Below are 18,960 nucleotides of genomic sequence, written 5' to 3' on the forward strand. Positions count from 1 at the left end.
TATACCACACCCCCTCATGGCTTATTACTTAATTATAAACTGGTTGGTTTGAGCCCTGCATGCTGATTGGCTGACAGCTTTGGAATAGCAGACCGTATACCACGGGTATGACAAAACATGTTTTCACTGCTCGAATTACGTTGATAACCAGTTTATAATAGCAATAAGGCACCTCGGGGGTTTGTGGTATGTGGCCAATATACCACGGCTAAGGGCTGTGTCGAGACACGACACGATGCATCGTGCATAAGAGCAGCCCTTAGCCGTGATATATTGGCCATATACCACAAACCCCTCTTGGTTTAGTGCTCAATTCTAGTATTCCAATTCCTAATTCTGTGGATAAGGTCCACATGCAGTAACTTCTCTTTAACAGCAGGTGGAAGCACTATCCCTATACTGAGATAAGTGCTTGTCACTAGTTACCACTGCTACAAAGTCACATTTAGCTGTATCGTAAACATCAATTGGCTTTTTGGTCTTAATTTAAGGTTACGGTTAGGCATACAGTGTAACAGTGTATTTAAAATTAAGTTTAAGGGTAGGGTTAGGTTTAGGTTTAAAATCAAATTTTTAAGAAGATAAATTGTAGAAACTGGCGGGGTTTAGCCAAAATGATGACTTTGTGGCTATGGTAACTACTAACCTACCGCGTTAACCCACGTCACTTCCGCTCTGACTCTCCCAGCAGGAAGATGGCGGCTACTTCGAAAGAACACCGACTGTCCCAACATGTCTACGCTACTCTACAGGTAAATACTCAAGTTAACATACGGCAATCACTTCTGCTATAATTGAAAAATTAACCGTTATACTGTTAGCCAAACCGTAGCAAAGTTGAATGGCATTTTTCCTCGTGAAGGACAATGATGACCAGCTAGCTAGTTAACTGCCTAACGTCAACTAATGGCTCTAAACAAATGCCAACGTTTGTAGCAAGCCAATGATACGACCGTGTAGAGGGAAAACCTAGCGTTAGTAGTGTAAGTAGCTAACAAGCTACTTCGCATGTTTTTGTCATGTGAGTGAGGTAGATTGTCTCTCTCTCTCTATCTATATATATATAATATTGTGTGTGTACACCACAGACCCTGTCATGTTCCCTGGTGGAAGGTCTATATCTGCGTGAGGCTGACAGTATGCAGGAACTACTGTGTACTCCATCGCAACACCGCACCGACATACTGGCATGGATCTGTAGCAGGTAACACACTCAGTACTGCACTGATACTGGCATGGATCAATAGGTAGGAGGTACTACACCCTCAGCTGTTTGTGCAGCTGTTCCAGGGCGGTGTGAGTGGACGCCGGCAGGGGGGGTGTGAGTGGACGCCGGCAGGGGGTGTGAGTGGACGCCGGCAGGGGGTGTGAGTGGACGCCGGCAGGGGGTGTGAGTGGACGCCGGCGGGGGGTGTGAGTGGACGCCGGCAGGGGGTGTGAGTGGACGCCAGCAGGGGGGGTGTGAGTGGACGCCGGCAGGGGGGGGTGTGAGTGGACGCCGGCACCAAACTGATATACTTTCTCCCGGTGGACCAAGTGAGTGTTCATGTTTCAAGTGGGCTGATCTCTCTCTCTCTCTGCAGCATCTGTCCATCTCTCGGTAAGAAACTGCCCACACTCAGATCTAAAGACCCAATCTCCCTCAGCCAAGGTAAATATACATGCCTGGGTAAATTCCTATTGATTTCCAGCTAATGTTGATATGTCAGAAGGCGTTAGAGAAAGTGTGTCCTGTACATCATGTCCACCAGATGGTGTGCAGCACAATAAGGAGATGTTCACTGTCAACTTAACTGCTTCTGCTTACATACCGGTAAACATCAATATTTATTGTAACCTAATCTGTCTCTCTCAAAAAAAAAAAAAAAATTTTTTAGAATCAATGTCTCTCTCTCACCTAGAGCTGGCAGTGTTTGGCCAGGAGATGATGCTGTGTAGAACAGACGACCTGGACCTGATCACGGTATGAAGGAAGGAAGGAAGGAAGGAAGGAAGGAAGGAAGGAAGGAAGGAAGGAAGGGAGGAAGGGAGGGAGGGAAAGAAAGGAGAGAGGGATGTGAATTTTAAATTGTGATGCTTTACTTTGAATGTTATTTTGAGGCCAACAGCAATGTTTCCATCTTGCGGCAGGGTAGCCTAGTGGTTAGAGCGTTGTGCTAGTAACCAAAAGGTTGCAAGTTCGAATCCCTGAGCCAACAAGGTACAAATCTGTCGTTCTGCCGCTGAACAAGGCAGTTAACCCACTGTTCCCCTGAACAAGGCAGTTAACCCATCGTTCCCCTGAACAAGGCAGTTAACCCACCGTTCCCAGGCCGGTTGTTCTTAACTGACTTGCCTAGTTAAATAAAGGTGTGTATAACGTTCAGCGGTATATTATTCTGCTATATATTGTAACCGGCTGTATGCCTCCTCAGGGCCGGGCCTGCCCCCTGCGCCAGCTGTGGTTCCTGGAGCAGCTGCTTACTTTAGTGCCTGACTCCGTGGACAGCAGTGAGGACAGCAGGGCCGGAGGAGAGGGCCTACTGAAGGAACTCTTCTGTCCTGAAGCTCTGCCTCACCTGACACATGCTCTCACCCCTACTCTCAACCCCTGGCCCTCTGATATCAGGTACACACTCACCCCCTGGCCCTCCGACATCACCCCCTGGCCCTCTGACATCGCCCTCTGACATCACCCCCAGGCCCTCTGACATCACCCCCACACCAACCGCCTGGCCCTCTGACATCACCCCTGGCCCTCTGACATCACCCCTGGCCCTCTGACATCACCCCTGGCCCTCTGACATCACCCCCTGGCCCTCTGACATCACCCCGTGACCCTCTGACATCACCCCTGGCCCTCTGACATCACCCCCACACCAACCCCTGACCCTCTGACATCACCCCCACACCAACCCCCTGGCCCTCTGACATCACCCCTGGCCCTCAGACATCACCCCCACACCAACCCCTGGCCCACTAACATCAGGTACACACTCAACCCCCTGGCCCACTAACATCAGGTACACACTCAACCCCTGGCCCACTAACATCACCCCCACACTCAACCCCCTGGCCCACTAACATCACCCCCACACTCAACCCTGGCCCACTAACATCACCCCCACACCAACCCCTGGCCCACTGACATCACCCCCACACCAACCCCTGGCCCACTAACATCAGGTACACACTCAACCCCCTGGCCCACTAACATCAGGTACACACTCAACCCCTGGCCCACTAACATCACCCCCACACCAACCCCCTAGCCCACTAACATCACCCCCACACCAACCCCCTGGCCCACTAACATCACCCCCACACCAACCCCTGGCCCACTAACATCACCCCCACACCAACCACCTGGCCCACTAACATCACCCCCACACCAACCCCTGGCCCACTAACATCACCCCCACACCAACCCCTGGCCCACTGACATCACCCCCACACCAACCCCTGGCCCACTGACATCACCCCCACACCAACCCCCTGGCCCACTAACATCAGGTACACACTCAACCCCTGGCCCACTAACATCACCCCCACACCAACCTCCTGGCCCACTAACATCACCCCCACACCAACCCCTGGCCCACTGACATCACCCCCACACCAACCCCTGGCCCACTGACATCACCCCCACACCAACCCCTGGCCCACTAACATCAGGTACACACTCAACCCCCTGGCCCACTAACATCACCCCCACACCAACCCCTGGCCCACTAACATCACCCCCACACCAACCCCTGGCCCACTAACATCACCCCCACACCAACCCCTGGCCCACTGACATCACCCCCACACCAACCCCTGGCCCACTGACATCACCCCCACACCAACCCCCCTGGCCCACTAACATCAGGTACACACTCAACTCCCTGGCCCACTAACATCAGGTACACACCAACCCCCTGGCCCCTTGGACATGTTTTAGCTTCCGGCCCAGTACTAACTCACCTGACCTCTCTCCAGGGGTGCCAGGAAGGGTCAGAGGTCACTACCCAGCAGGTCGAGGGGCGAGGAGGTTGCTGATGTCACAGCCCTGCTGGAGTCCACTCACGCCGCCCTGGAACAGCTGCATGACCAGGTGAGAGGGGGTGTGTCTGATGTAATCCAGGGGAGAAGTTGTAATGATTTACGGTCACCTCCCAAATTATTGGCACCCTTGATAAGGATGAGAAGAAATTTACCTGACGAGGATAGGTGTCTAAATTGGCACCTGTTTTTAATGCTTTGTCCCCCCCTCCCCTTGTAATGATAACAGTACTGAGCCTAATGCTTTGTCTCCCCTTGTAATGATACCAGTACTGAGTCTAATGCTTTGTCTCCCCTTGTAATGATAACAGTACTGAGTCTAATGCTTTGTCTCCCCTTGTAATGATAACAGTACTGAGTCTAATGCTTTGTCTCCCCTTGTAATGATAACAGTACTGAGTCTAATGCTTTGTCTCCCCTTGTAATGATAACAGTACTGAGTCTAATGCTTTGTCTCCCCTTGTAATGATAACAGTACTGAGTCTAATGCTTTGTCTCCCCTTGTAATGATACCAGTACTGAGTCTCCCCTAATGCTTTGTCTGCTTTGTCCCTTGTAATGACACCAGTACTGAGTCTAATGCTTTGTCTCCCTTGTAATGATAACAGTACTGAGTCTAATGCTTTGTCTCCCCTTGTAATGATACCAGTACTGAGTCTAATGCTTTGTCTCCCCTTGTAATGATAACAGTACTGAGTCTAATGCTTTGTCTCCTCTTGTAATGATAACAGTACTGAGTCTAATGCTTTGTCTCCCTTGTAATGATAACAGTACTGAGTCTAATGCTTTGTCTCCCCTTGTAATGATAACAGTACTGAGTCTAATGCTTTGTCTCCCCTTGTAATGACACCAGTACTGAGTCTAATGCTTTGTCTCCCCTTGTAATGATAACAGTACTGAGTCTAATGCTTTGTCTCCCCTTGTAATGATAACAGTACTGAGCCTAATGCTTTGTCTCCCCTTGTAATGATAACAGTACTGAGTCTAATGCTTTGTCTCCCCTTGTAATGATAACAGTACTGAGTCTAATGCTTTGTCTCCCCTTGTAATGATAACAGTACTGAGTCTAATGCTTTGTCTCCCCTTGTAATGATACCAGTACTGAGTCTAATGCTTTGTCTCCCCTTGTAATGACACCAGTACTGAGTCTAATGCTTTGTCTCCCCTTGTAATGATAACAGTACTGAGTCTAATGCTTTGTCTCCCCTTGTAATGATAACAGTACTGAGTCTAATGCTTTGTCTCCCCTTGTAATGATAACAGTACTGAGTCTAATGCTTTGTCTCCTCTTGTAATGATAACAGTACTGAGTCTAATGCTTTGTCTCCTCTTGTAATGATAACAGTACTGAGTCTAATGCTTTGTCTCCCCTTGTAATGATAACAGTACTGAGTCTAATGCTTTGTCTCCCCTTGTAATGACACCAGTACTGAGTCTAATGCTTTGTCTCCCTTGTAATGATAACAGTACTGAGTCTAATGCTTTGTCTCCCCTTGTAATGATACCAGTACTGAGTCTAATGCTTTGTCTCCCTTGTAATGATAACAGTACTGAGTCTAATGCTTTGTCTCCCCTTGTAATGATAACAGTACTGAGTCTAATGCTTTGTCTCCCCCCCCTCCCTTGTAATGATACCAGTACTGAGTCTAATGCTTTGTCTCCCCTTGTAATGATACCAGTACTGAGTCTAATGCTTTGTCTCCCCTTGTAATGATAACAGTACTGAGTCTAATGCTTTGTCTCCCCTTGTAATGATACCAGTACTGAGTCTAATGCTTTGTCTCCCCTTGTAATGATAACAGTACTGAGTCTAATGCTTTGTCTCCCCTTGTAATGATAACAGTACTGAGTCTAATGCTTTGTCTCCCCTTGTAATGATACCAGTACTGAGTCTAATGCTTTGTCTCCCCTTGTAATGATACCAGTACTGAGTCTAATGCTTTGTCTCCCCTTGTAATGATAACAGTACTGAGTCTAATGCTTTGTCTCCCCTTGTAATGACACCAGTACTGAGTCTAATGCTTTGTCTCCTCTTGTAATGATACCAGTACTGAGTCTAATGCTTTGTCTCCCCTTGTAATGATAACAGTACTGAGCCTAATGCTTTGTCTCCCCTTGTAATGATAACAGTACTGAGTCTAATGCTTTGTCTCCCCTTGTAATGATAACAGTACTGAGTCTAATGCTTTGTCTCCCCTTGTAATGATAACAGTACTGAGCCTAATGCTTTGTCTCCCCTTGTAATGATAACAGTACTGAGTCTAATGCTTTGTCCCCCTCCCCTTGTAATGATAACAGTACTGAGTCTAATGCTTTGTCTCCCCTTGTAATGATACCAGTACTGAGTCTAATGCTTTGTCTCCCCTTGTAATGATACCAGTACTGAGCCTAATGCTTTGTCTCCCCTTGTAATGATAACAGTACTGAGCCTAATGCTTTGTCTCCCCTTGTAATGATACCAGTACTGAGCCTAATGCTTTGTCTCCCCTTGTAATGATAACAGTACTGAGTCTAATGCTTTGTCCCCCTCCCCTTGTAATGATAACAGTACTGAGCCTAATGCTTTGTCTCCCCTTGTAATGATAACAGTACTGAGTCTAATGCTTTGTCTCCCCTTGTAATGATACCAGTACTGAGTCTAATGCTTTGTCTCCCCTTGTAATGATACCAGTACTGAGTCTAATGCTTTGTCTCCCCTTGTAATGATACCAGTACTGAGTCTAATGCTTTGTCTCCCCTTGTAATGATACCAGTACTGAGTCTAATGCTTTGTCTCCCCTTGTAATGATAACAGTACTGAGTCTAATGCTTTGTCTCCCCTTGTAATGATAACAGTACTGAGTCTAATGCTTTGTCTCCCCTTGTAATGATACCAGTACTGAGTCTAATGCTTTGTCTCCCCTTGTAATGATAACAGTACTGAGTCTAATGCTTTGTCTCCCCTTGTAATGATACCAGTACTGAGTCTAATGCTTTGTCTCCCCTTGTAATGATAACAGTACTGAGTCTAATGCTTTGTCTCCCCTTGTAATGATAACAGTACTGAGTCTAATGCTTTGTCCCCCCCCTTGTAATGATAACAGTACTGAGCCTAATGCTTTGTCTCCCCTTGTAATGATAACAGTACTGAGTCTAATGCTTTGTCTCCCCTTGTAATGATACCAGTACTGAGTCTAATGCTTTGTCTCCCCTTGTAATGATACCAGTACTGAGTCTAATGCTTTGTCTCCCCTTGTAATGATAACAGTACTGAGGCTAATGCTTTGTCTCCCTTGTAATGATACCAGTACTGAGTCTAATGCTTTGTCTCCCCTTGTAATGATAACAGTACTGAGCCTAATGCTTTGTCTCCCCTTGTAATGATAACAGTACTGAGTCTAATGCTTTGTCTCCCCTTGTAATGATACCAGTACTGAGTCTAATGCTTTGTCTCCCCTTGTAATGATACCAGTACTGAGTCTAATGCTTTGTCTCCCCTTGTAATGATAACAGTACTGAGTCTAATGCTTTGTCTCCCTTGTAATGATACCAGTACTGAGTCTAATGCTTTGTCTCCCCTTGTAATGATACCAGTACTGAGTCTAATGCTTTGTCTCCCTTGTAATGATACCAGTACTGAGTCTAATGCTTTGTCTCCCCTTGTAATGATAACAGTACTGAGTCTAATGCTTTGTCTCCCCTTGTAATGATAACAGTACTGAGTCTAATGCTTTGTCTCCCCTTGTAATGATACCAGTACTGAGTCTAATGCTTTGTCTCCCCTTGTAATGATACCAGTACTGAGTCTAATGCTTTGTCTCCCCTTGTAATGATAACAGTACTGAGCCTTTTCTAGAATGTTGTCTGAGATTCTAGAACACAGTGGGAGGGATCTTAGACTATTACTCCATACAGAATCTCTCCAGATCCTTGTTATCCGTTGGCCATTGTAAAATGTTGATTTTTGTGGTCAATGAACCATTTCTGGGTGGATTTGATGTGTGCTTGGGGTTATTGTATTTCTGGAAGATCCACTTGAAGTCAATTTTCAGCCTCCTAGCAGAGGAAACCAGGTTTTTGCTAAAAATGTCCTTGTACTGGTAAAGTTGATGATGGCGTTGACGGTTCTCCAGTTCAGTTCGTCTTTAACCTGAGATTTAAGTTTTGTTCAATTTCATCCATAAGAATTTTTAGGAGTGCCAATCATTTAAAAACAACTTTGAGATAAAAAAGTGTTACTTGTTTCAACAAAATCTTCCACTGTGTATTAGTATGAAATGCTTGTCTTACCATTTTTTTCTGAGCATGCAATGTAGCTCAGTATTTGTATTTTATACATATTATAAATCATTTATTTGTTGCTTATTTTTTATTGAGGGTGTCAATAATTATGGAGGTGGAATGATTTGTTTTACCTACAGTGCCTTCAGTGTTCATACCCCTCGACTTATTCCACATTTTACAGGCTGAATTCAAAATCGATTAAATAGATTTGAAAAAGAATACCCCATATTGACAATTGAAACATGTTTTTAGAAATGCTTTTAAATGGATTGAAAATGAAATACAGAAATCTGATTTACGTAAGTATTCACACCCCTGAGTCAATACGTGTTAGAATCGCCTTTGGCAGTGATTACAGCTGGGAGTCTTTCTGGGTAAGACCCTGAGTCAATACGTGTTAGAATCGCCTTTGGCAGCGATTACAGAAGTGAGTCAGTAAGAGCTCTGCACACCTGGATTGTACAATATTTGCACATAATTATTTTCAAAATTCTTCAAGCTCTGTGAAGTTATTGATCATTGCTAGACAGACATTTTCAGGCTTTACCATAGCAACATTCAATGTTATCTTGGTAAGTGACTCCAGTGTATGTTGGGTCTTGTGTTTAAAGTTATTGTCTTGCTGAAAGGTGAATTAATCTCCCAGTGTCTGTTGGAAAGCAGACTGAACCAGGTTTTCCTCTAGGATTTGTCCAGTGCTTAGCTCTGTTCCGTTTTATTTTTATCCTAAAAAATCCCTAGTCCTTGCCGATGACAAGCATACCCACCACCATGCTTGATATGAAGAGTGGTACTCAGTGATGTGTTGTGTTGGATTTGCCCCAAACATAATGCTTTGTATTCAGGACAAAAAGTTAATCTCAATTTTTTTTACTTTAGTGCAGGATGCATGCTTGGAATATTTTTATTCTGTACAGGCTTCCTTCTTTTCACTCTGTCATTTAGGTTAGTATTGTGGAGTACAGTGGGGCAAAAAAGTATTTAGTCAGCCACAAATTGTGCATGTTCTCCCACTTAAAAAGATGAGAGGCCTGTAATTTTCATCATAGGTACAATTCAACTATGACAGACAAAATTAGAAAAAAAATCCAGAAAATCACATTGTAGGATTTTTTATGAATTTATTTGCAAATTATGGTGGAAAATAATATGGTATTTGGTCAATAACAAAAGTTTATCTCAATACTTTGTTATATACCCTTTGTTGGCAATGACAGAGGTCAAACGTTTTCTGTACGTCTTCACAAGGTTTTCACACACTGTTGCTGGTATTTTGGCCCATTCCTCCATGCAGATCTCCTCTAGAGCAGTGATGCTTTGGGGCTGTTGCTGGGCAACACGGACTTTCAACTCCCTCCAAAGATTTTCTATGGGGTTGAGATCTGGAGACTGGCTAGGCCACTCCAGGACCTTGAAATGCCACTCCTTCGTTGCCCGGGCGGTGTGTTTGGGATCATTGTCATGCTGAAAGACCCAGCCACGTTTGATCTTCAATGCCCTTGCTGATGGAAGGCTTTGTTACCTTGGTCCCAGCTTTCTGCAGGTCATTCACTAGGTCCCCCCGTGTGGTTCTGGGATTTTTGAATCATTTGAATCATTTTGACCCCGCGGGGTGAGATCTTGCGTGGAGCCCCAGATCGAAGGAGATTATCAGTGGTCTTGTATGTCTTCCATTTCCTAATAATTGCTTCCACAGTTGATTTATTCAAACCAAGCTGCTGACCTATTGCAGATTCAGTCTTCCCAGCCTGGTGCAGGTCTACAATTTTGTTTCTGGTGTCCTTTGACAGCTCTTTGGTCTTGGTCATAGTGGAGTTTGGAGTGTGACTGTTTGAGGTTGTGGACAGGTGTCTTTTATACTGATAACAAGTTCAAACAGGTGCCATTAATACAGGTAACGAGTGGAGGACAGAGGAGCCTCTTAAAGAGAGCCAGAAATCTTGCTTGTTTGTAGGTGACCAAATTCTTATTTTCCACCAACATTTGCAAATAAATTCATTAAAAATCCTACAATGTGATTTTCTGGATTATTTTTCTCATTTTGTCCGTCATAGTTGAAGTGTACCTTTGATGAAAATTACAGGCCTCTCATCTTTTTAAGTGGGAGAACTTGCACAATTGGTGGCTGACTAAATACTTTTTTGCCCCACTGTATCTACCTCCATCACTCCTGCCACCTTCCCCTATACATATCTACCTCCATCACTCCAGTATCCCTGTCTCCTTCCCCTATACATATCTACCTCCATCACTCCAGTATCCCTGTCTCCTTCCCCCTATACATATCTACCTCCATCACTCTAGTATCCCTGTCTCCTTCCCCCTATACATATCTACCTCCATCACTCTAGTATCCCTGTCTCCTTCCCCTATACATATCTACCTCCATCACTCTAGTATCCCTGTCTCCTTCCCCCTATACATATCTACCTCCATCACTCTAGTATCCCTGTCTCCTTCCCCCTATACATATCTACCTCCATCACTCTAGTATCCCTGTCTCCTTCCCCCTATACATATCTACCTCCATCACTCTAGTATCCCTGTCTCCTTCCCCTATACATATCTACCTCCATCACTCCAGTATCCCTGTCTCCTTCCCCCTATACATATCTACCTCCATCACTCCAGTATCCCTGTCTCCTTCCCCCTATACATATCTACCTCCATCACTCCAGTATCCCTGTCTCCTTCCCCCTATACATATCTACCTCCATCACTCTAGTATCCCTGTCTCCTTCCCCCTATACATATCTACCTCCATCACTCCAGTATCCCTGTCTCCTTCCCCCTATACATATCTACCTCCATCACTCCAGTATCCCTGTCTCCTTCCCCCTATACATATCTACCTCCATCACTCCAGTATCCCTGTCTCCTTCCCCCTATACATATCTACCTCCATCACTCCAGTATCCCTGTCACCTTCCCCTATACATATCTACCTCCATCACTCTAGTATCCCTGTCTCCTTCCCCCTATACATATCTACCTCCATCACTCTAGTATCCCTGTCTCCTTCCCCCTATACATATCTACCTCCATCACTCTAGTATCCCTGTCTCCTTCCCCCTATACATATCTACCTCCATCACTCTAGTATCCCTGTCTCCTTCCCCCTATACATATCTACCTCCATCACTCCAGTATCCCTGTCTCCTTCCCCCTATACATATCTACCTCCATCACTCCAGTATCCCTGTCTCCTTCCCCCTATACATATCTACCTCCATCACTCCAGTATCCCTGTCTCCTTCCCCCTATACATATCTACCTCCATACCTCCATCACTCCAGTATCCCTGTCTCCTTCCCCTATACATGCAGATTCCATTTCCTAGGCAATTTTGTTTCTGGTATCTACCTCCATCACTCCAGTATCCCTGTCTCCTTCCCCTATACATATCTACCTCCATACCTCCATCACTCCAGTATCCCTGTCTCCTTCCCCCTATACATATCTACCTCCATCACTCCAGTATCCCTGTCTCCTTCCCCCTATACATATCTACCTCCATACCTCCATCACTCCAGTATCCCTGTCTCCTTCCCCCTATACATATCTACCTCCATCACTCCAGTATCCCTGTCTCCTTCCCCCTATACATATCTACCTCCATCACTCCAGTATCCCTGTCTCCTTCCCCTATACATATCTACCTCCATCACTCTAGTATCCCTGTCTCCTTCCCCCTATACATATCTACCTCCATCACTCCAGTATCCCTGTCTCCTTCCCCCTATACATATCTACCTCCATCACTCTAGTATCCCTGTCTCCTTCCCCCTATACATATCTATCTATCTCATTTTTGCCCCACTGTAACTGCAAAGTTGTTGAACCATCCTCAGTTCAATCACAGCTATTAAACTCTGTTTTAAAGTCCCTACTGGCCTATTAAACTCTGTTTTAAAGTCCCTACTGGCCTATTAAACTCTGTTTTAAAGTCCCTACTGGCCTATTAAACTCTGTTTTAAAGTCCCTACTGGCCTATTAAACTCTGTTTTAAAGTCCCTACTGGCCTATTAAACTCTGTTTTAAAGTCCCTACTGGCCTATTAAACTCTGTTTTAAAGTCCCTACTGGCCTATTAAACTCTGTTTTAAAGTCCCTACTGGCCTATTAAACTCTGTTTTAAAGTCCCTACTGGCCTATTAAACTCTGTTTTAAAGTCCCTACTGGCCTATTAAACTCTGTTTTAAAGTCCCTACTGGCCTATTAAACTCTGTTTTAAAGTCCCTACTGGCCTATTAAACTCTGTTTTAAAGTCCCTACTGGCCTATTAAACTCTGTTTTAAAGTCCCTACTGGCCTCATGGCGAAATCCCTGAGCGGTTTCCTTCCTCTCAGCTGAGTTAGGAAGGACGTCTATCTTTGTAGTGACTGGATGTATTGATACACCATCCAAAGTGTAATAATAACTTCACCATGATCAAAGGGATATTCAATGTCTGCTACTTTATTTTCACCCATCTACCAATAGCAGCCCTTTGCAAGACAATGGAAAATCTCCCTGGTCTTTGTGGTTGAATCTGTGTTTGGAATTCACTGCTCTACTGAAGAACTTTACAATTATCTGTATGTGTGGGGTACAGAGATGAGGTAGTCATTCAAAAATCATGTTAAACACTATTATTGCACACAGTGAGTCCATGTAACTTATTATGTGACTTGTTAAGCAAACTTTTACTCCTGAAACATGCAGCAATTTAAAAGATTTGACTGAGTTACAGTTCAAATAAGGAAATCAGTCCATTGAAATACATTCATTAGACCCTAATCTATGGATTTCACATGATGGGAATACAGATGTGCATCTGGTGGTCACAGATACCTTAACAAAAAGGTAGGGGCCTGGATCAGAAAACCAGTCAGTATCTGGTGTGACCACCATTTGCATTATGACACATCTTCTTCACATAGTTGATCAGGCTGTTGCCTGTGGAATGTTGTCCCACTCCTCTTCAAGGGCTGTGTGAAGTAGCTGGATATTGGCGGGAACTGGAACACGCTGTCATACACGTCGATCCAGAGCATCCCAAACATGATGACTATGCAGCCATAGAGAAACTGGGATGTTTTCAGCTTCCAGGAATTACAGATCCTTGCAACACGGGGTCGTGTATTATCACGCTGAAACAAGAGGGGATGGCGGCGGATGAATGACGCGGGATGAATGGGGCCCCAGGATCTCGTCACGTTTTCTCTGTGCATTCAAATTGTCGTCGATTTTTAAAATGCAATTGTGTTCATTGTCCGTAGCCTGCCCATTCCATAACCCCACTGCAACCATGGGGCACTCTGTTCACAACGATGACATCAGCAAGCCACTCGCCCACACGACGCTGTCTGATATCGGCCCGGTACAGTTGAAACGGGGATTCATCTGGGAAGAGCACACTTCTCCAGCGTGCCAGTGGCCGTCGAAGGTGAGCATTTTCCCACTGAAGTCGGTTACGACGCTGAACTGCAGTCAGGTCAAGACCCTGGTGAGGACGACGAGCACGCAGATTTCTGACCGTTTGTGCAGAAGTTCTTTGGTTGTACAAACCCACAGTTTCATCAGCTGTCCGGGTGGCTGGTCTCAGACGATCACGCAGATGAAGAAACCGAATGTGAAGGTCCTAGGCTGGTGTGGTCTTTAGTTGTGAGGCCGGTCGGACGTACTGCCAAATTCTCTAAAACAACGTTGGAGGCGGCTTGTGGTAGAGAAATTAAAATAAAATTCTACTATAACAGCTCTGGTGGACATTCATGCAATCCAGCATGCCAATTCTACGCTCCCTCGAGGCTTGAGACATCTGTGGCATTGTGTTGTGTGACAACTGCACATTTTATAGTGTCCTTTTATTTTTCCTCCAGCACAAGGTGCAACTGTGTAATGATCGTGCTGTTTAGTCATCTTCTTGATATGCCACACCTGTCAGATAGATAGCCAAGATAATCTAAGGAGAAATGCTCACTAACAGGGATGTAAGAGGAATAAACCTTTTGTGCGTGTGGAAAATTTCTGTGTTCTTTTATCTCAGATCATGAAACATGGGACCAACACTTCATGTTGTATTTAGAGTTTTGTTCAGTATAGTTACAGGTTACAGTTACAGGCTTTCCATAACTAAGGGCTTGAATACTTATTGACTCAAGACATTTCAGCTTTTCATTTTTTATTGATTTGTACAAACTTCAAAAAACAATTCCACTTTGACATTGTTGTATTGTGTGTAGATCAGTGACACAACATCAATGTAATCCATTTTAAATTCAGACTAACACAACAAAATGTGGACAAAGTCAAGGGGGTGAATACTTCCTGTACCTCTTGTTGCTCTATATCAGACCTCTTCTAAACTATAAATATAACTTGTAGAACACTTTTGAATAAAACAATAATTTTCTCTCCCAGTGTGTGTTCCTGCGTGGTGAGGAGGCCAGTCCTAGCCGGTTCTCTGTGTGCGCGTTACGCGTAGCTGTGTCTGATCTGGCCCAGATGATGAGTGTGTTCAGCCGTGTGTACGACACGGACTTCAGATCCTACTGCAGCAGAGACCCTCCCAGCCTCAGATCACACACACACATCTTCAGCACTGTCCATAGGCTGCTCAACGCCTGCAACACGGTACACACACATCGTCTCTGTGTTCCTCTGAGGGCTGACTGTGTTTTCATAGCATCTCTCTCTTTGTGTGTTAATTATTATAGAAAGCATCCCTCTGTTTGAGCTAGTTGCATTCCATGCTAAGTAATTAAAATACTACAAAATGTCTGTCTCTAGGAGCTAGAGGTCCTGCAGCAGGTATCAGAGGTGTCTGTATGTCTGTCTGACACGGTGAATGAGGTACACTCGGACCCTTGCTACTGGAGTCACGGACACAAACGCACCCTCTGTGAGTATATACACACAGACCCTCGCCTTCACAAACACACCCTCTGTGAGTATATACACACAGACCCTCGCCTTCACAAACACACCCTCTGTGAGTATATATACACAGACCCTCGCCTTCACAACCACACCCTCTGTGAGTATATACACACAGACCCTCGCCTTCACAAACACACACCCTCTGTGAGTATATACACACAGACCCTCTGCCATACATATATACATACAGTACCAGTCAAAGGCTTGGACACACCTACTCATTCAAGGGTTTTTCTTTATTTGTACTATTGTCTACATTGTAGAATAATAGTGAAGACATCAAAACTAGGAAATAACACATGGAATCATGTAGTAACCCAAAAAGTGGAGGAGGTGTGTAGAGGTGTTTGCTGGTGACACTCAGGGATTCATTTAGAATCTCAAGGCACAATTAACCAATTCCACAGAACTATGCCATGATGTGGACTGCTGTTTCTCTTTGCTTATTTCAGATGTTCTTGCCATAGTATGGACTTGGTCTTTTACCAAATAGGGATATCTTCTGTATACCACCCCGACCTCGTCACAACACAACTGATTGGCTCAAACGCATTAAGAAGGAAAGAAATGCCACAAATGAACTTTTAACAAGGCACACCTGTTTATTGAAATGCATTCCAGGTGACTACCTCATGAAGCTGGTTGACAGAATGCCAAGAGTGTGCAAAGCTGTCAAGGCAAAGGGTAGCTATTTAGTTGCACATGTTATTTCATAGTTTTGATGTCTTCACTATTATTCTACAATGTAGAAAATAGTCACGATAAAGAAAAACCCTTGAATGAGTAGGTGTCCAACCTTTTGACTGGTAGTGTATTTACAGTTGAAGTTGAAAGTTTACATACACCTTAGCCAACTACATTTAAACTCAGTTTTTCACAATTCCTGACATTTAATTCTAGTAAAACTTCCCTGTCTTAGGTCAGTTAGGATCACCACTTTATTTTAAGAATGTGAAATGTCAGAATAATAGTAGAGAATGATATATTTCAGCTTTGATTTATTTCATCACATTCCCAGTTGGTCAGAAGTTTACATACACTCAGTTAGTATTTGGTATCATTGCCTTTTAAATTGTTTAACTTGGGTCAAATGTTCCAGGTAGCCTTCCACAAGCTTTCAATAATAAGTTGGGTGAATTTTGGCCCATTCCTACTGACAGATCTGATGTAACTGAGTCGGGTTTGTAGGCCTCCTTGCTCACACACGCTTTTTCAGGTCTGCCCACAAATTTTCTATAGGATTGAGGTCAGGGCTTTGTGATGGTCACTCCAATACAATGACTTTGTTGCCATTTTGCCACAACTTTGCAAGTATGCTTGGGGTCCTTGTCCATTTGGAAGACTCATTTGCAACTAAGCTTCAACTTCCTGACTGATGTCTTGAGATGTTGCTTCAATATATCCACAATTTTCCTCCCTCATGATGCCATCTATTTTGTGAAGTGCACCAGTCCCTCCTGCAGCAAAGCACCCCCACAACATGATGCTGCCACCCCCGTGCTTCACGGTTGGGATGGTGTTCTTCGGCTTGCAAGCCTCCCCCTTTTTCCTACAAACATAACGATGTTCATTATGGTCAAACAGTTCTATTTTTGTTTCATCAGACCAGAGGACATTTCTCCAAAAAGTACGATCTTTGTCCCCATGTGCAGTTGCAAACCGTAGTCTGGCTTTTTTATGGCGGTTTTGGAGCAGTGGCTTCTTCCTTGCTGAGCGGCCTTTCAGGTTATGTCGATATAGGACTCGTTTTTACTGTGGATATAGATATTTTTGTACCTGTTTCCTCCAGCATCTTCACAAGGTCCTTTGCTGCTGTTCTGGGATTGATTTGCACTTTTCGCACCAAAGTATGTTCATCTCTAGGAGACAGAACGCGTCTCCTTCCTGAGCGGTGTGACGGCTGCGTGGTCCCATGGTGTTTATACTTGCGTACTGTTGTTTGTACAGATGAACGTGGTACCTTCAGGTGTTTGGAAATTGCTCCCAAGGATGAACCAGACTTGTGGAGGTCTTGGCTGATTTCTTTTGATTTTCCCATGATGTCCATTAAAGAGGCACTGAGTTTGACGGTAGGCCTTGAAATACATCCACAGGTACACCTCTAATGGACTCTAATTATGTCAATTAGCCTATCAGAAGCTTCTAAAGCCATGGCATAATTTTCTGGAATTGTCCAAGCTGTTTAAAGGCACAGTCAATTTAGTGTATGTAAACTTCTGACCCACTGGAATTGTGATACGGTGAATTATAAGTGAAATAATCTGTCTGTAAACAATTGTTGGAAAAATGACTTGTGTCATGCACAAAGTAGATGTCCTAACCGACTTGCCAAAACCATAGTTTGTTAACAAGAAATGTGTGGAGTGGTTGAAAAACTAGTTTTAATGACTCCAATCTAAGTGAATGTAAACTTCTGACTTCAACTGTATATTGTTGTTGAAGTTGACTGTGTGATTTTGTGTTACAGCCACCCAGTTGGAGGACCTTACCAAGAGATACACGGAGTTCCTTTCTCTTCACCACGGAACGGATAGCAAACCGCTAACCGAACCCTGAACTCCAGACTGAAGCTAGCAGGCTACCGCTAACCGAACCCTAAACTCTACAGACAACTATTAGCTTGCTACTGCTAACTCTCCATGATCACCACATGCATTTCAATGCTACGGTTGTTCTAGTATCAGTGCTAACTGTGTAACTGTTACTAGGGCAGTAGGCACATCATTATCTAGCTTGGCTTTCCATGTTCCCATCTTAGTTTTTAAAAATGTTACAATACACTTTCTCAACACCAGAACTGCAGACAACATTGTTTTATGTTGTCTGTGTGTGATATTTGTCTCTCTTGGTTGCACCGGGTCTCTTGAAAAAAATATTTTATCGTTACTAACCTGGATAAATAAAGGTTACTAGTTTCTGAAGTCCCATTTTATACTTATTTAACTAGGCAAGTCAGTTAAGAACAAATTCTTATTTTCAATGACGGCCTAGGAACAGTGGGTTAACTGCCTGTTCAGGGGCAGAACGACAGAGTTTTACCTTGTCAGCTCAGGGCTTCAATCTATAGATAGTGAGGTCCATAAGGGTTACTTCACTAGAATTCAATGTGCCAGATTGTGAGGTCCATAAGGGTTACTTCACTAGAATTCAATGTGCCAGATAGTGAGGTCCATAAGGGTTACTACACTAGAATTCAATGTGAGGTCCATAAGGGTTACTACACTAGAATTCAATGTGAGGTCCATAAGGGTTACTACACTAGAATTCAATTCAATGTGAGGTCCATAAGGGTTACTTCACTAGAATTCAATGTGCCAGATAGTGAGGTTCATAAGGGTTACTACACTAGAATTCAATGTGCCAGATAGTGAGGTCCATAAGGGTTACTTCACTAGAATTCAATGTGCCAGATAGTGAGGTCCATAAGGGTTACTTCACTAGAATTCAATGTGCCAGATAGTGAGGTCCATAAGGGTTACTTCACTAGAATTCAATGTGAGGTCCATAAGGGTTACTTCACTAGAATTCAATGTGCCAGATAGTGAGGTCCATAAGGGTTACTTCACTAGAATTCAATGTGCCAGATAGTGAGGTTCATAAGGGTTACTTCACTAGAATTCAATGTAGCAGATAGTGAGGTTCATAAGGGTTACTTCACTAGAATTCAATGTGCCAGATAGTGAGGTTCATAAGGGTTACTTCACTAGAATTCAATGTGAGGTCCATAAGGGTTACTTCACTAGAATTCAATGTG

General features: G+C 44.0%; 1 protein-coding gene across 2 annotated transcripts; it reads left to right on the forward strand.

Moving 5' to 3' along the window:
* The first annotated feature begins 641 nt into the window (after positions 1 to 641).
* On the forward strand, positions 642 to 18,127 carry haus7 (HAUS augmin-like complex, subunit 7). 2 transcript variants are annotated; one of them, XM_042304343.1, is made up of 9 exons: positions 642 to 752; positions 1,089 to 1,204; positions 1,584 to 1,651; positions 1,878 to 1,963; positions 2,415 to 2,608; positions 3,961 to 4,075; positions 14,688 to 14,900; positions 15,057 to 15,168; positions 17,674 to 18,127. In XM_042304343.1, exons 1-9 carry the CDS (start codon positions 696 to 698, stop codon positions 17,760 to 17,762), a joined length of 1,050 nt encoding a protein of 349 aa, XP_042160277.1. In that variant the 5' UTR covers positions 642 to 695; the 3' UTR covers positions 17,763 to 18,127. The 2 variants fall into 2 exon arrangements, with proteins under 2 accessions (XP_042160277.1, XP_042160278.1); XM_042304344.1 differs by having other exon boundaries at positions 1,902 to 1,963.
* The last annotated feature ends 833 nt before the right edge of the window (positions 18,128 to 18,960 follow it).

Source organism: Oncorhynchus tshawytscha, linkage group LG22 (genome assembly GCF_018296145.1).
Source record: "Oncorhynchus tshawytscha isolate Ot180627B linkage group LG22, Otsh_v2.0, whole genome shotgun sequence".
Taxonomy (NCBI): Eukaryota; Metazoa; Chordata; class Actinopteri; order Salmoniformes; family Salmonidae; genus Oncorhynchus; species Oncorhynchus tshawytscha.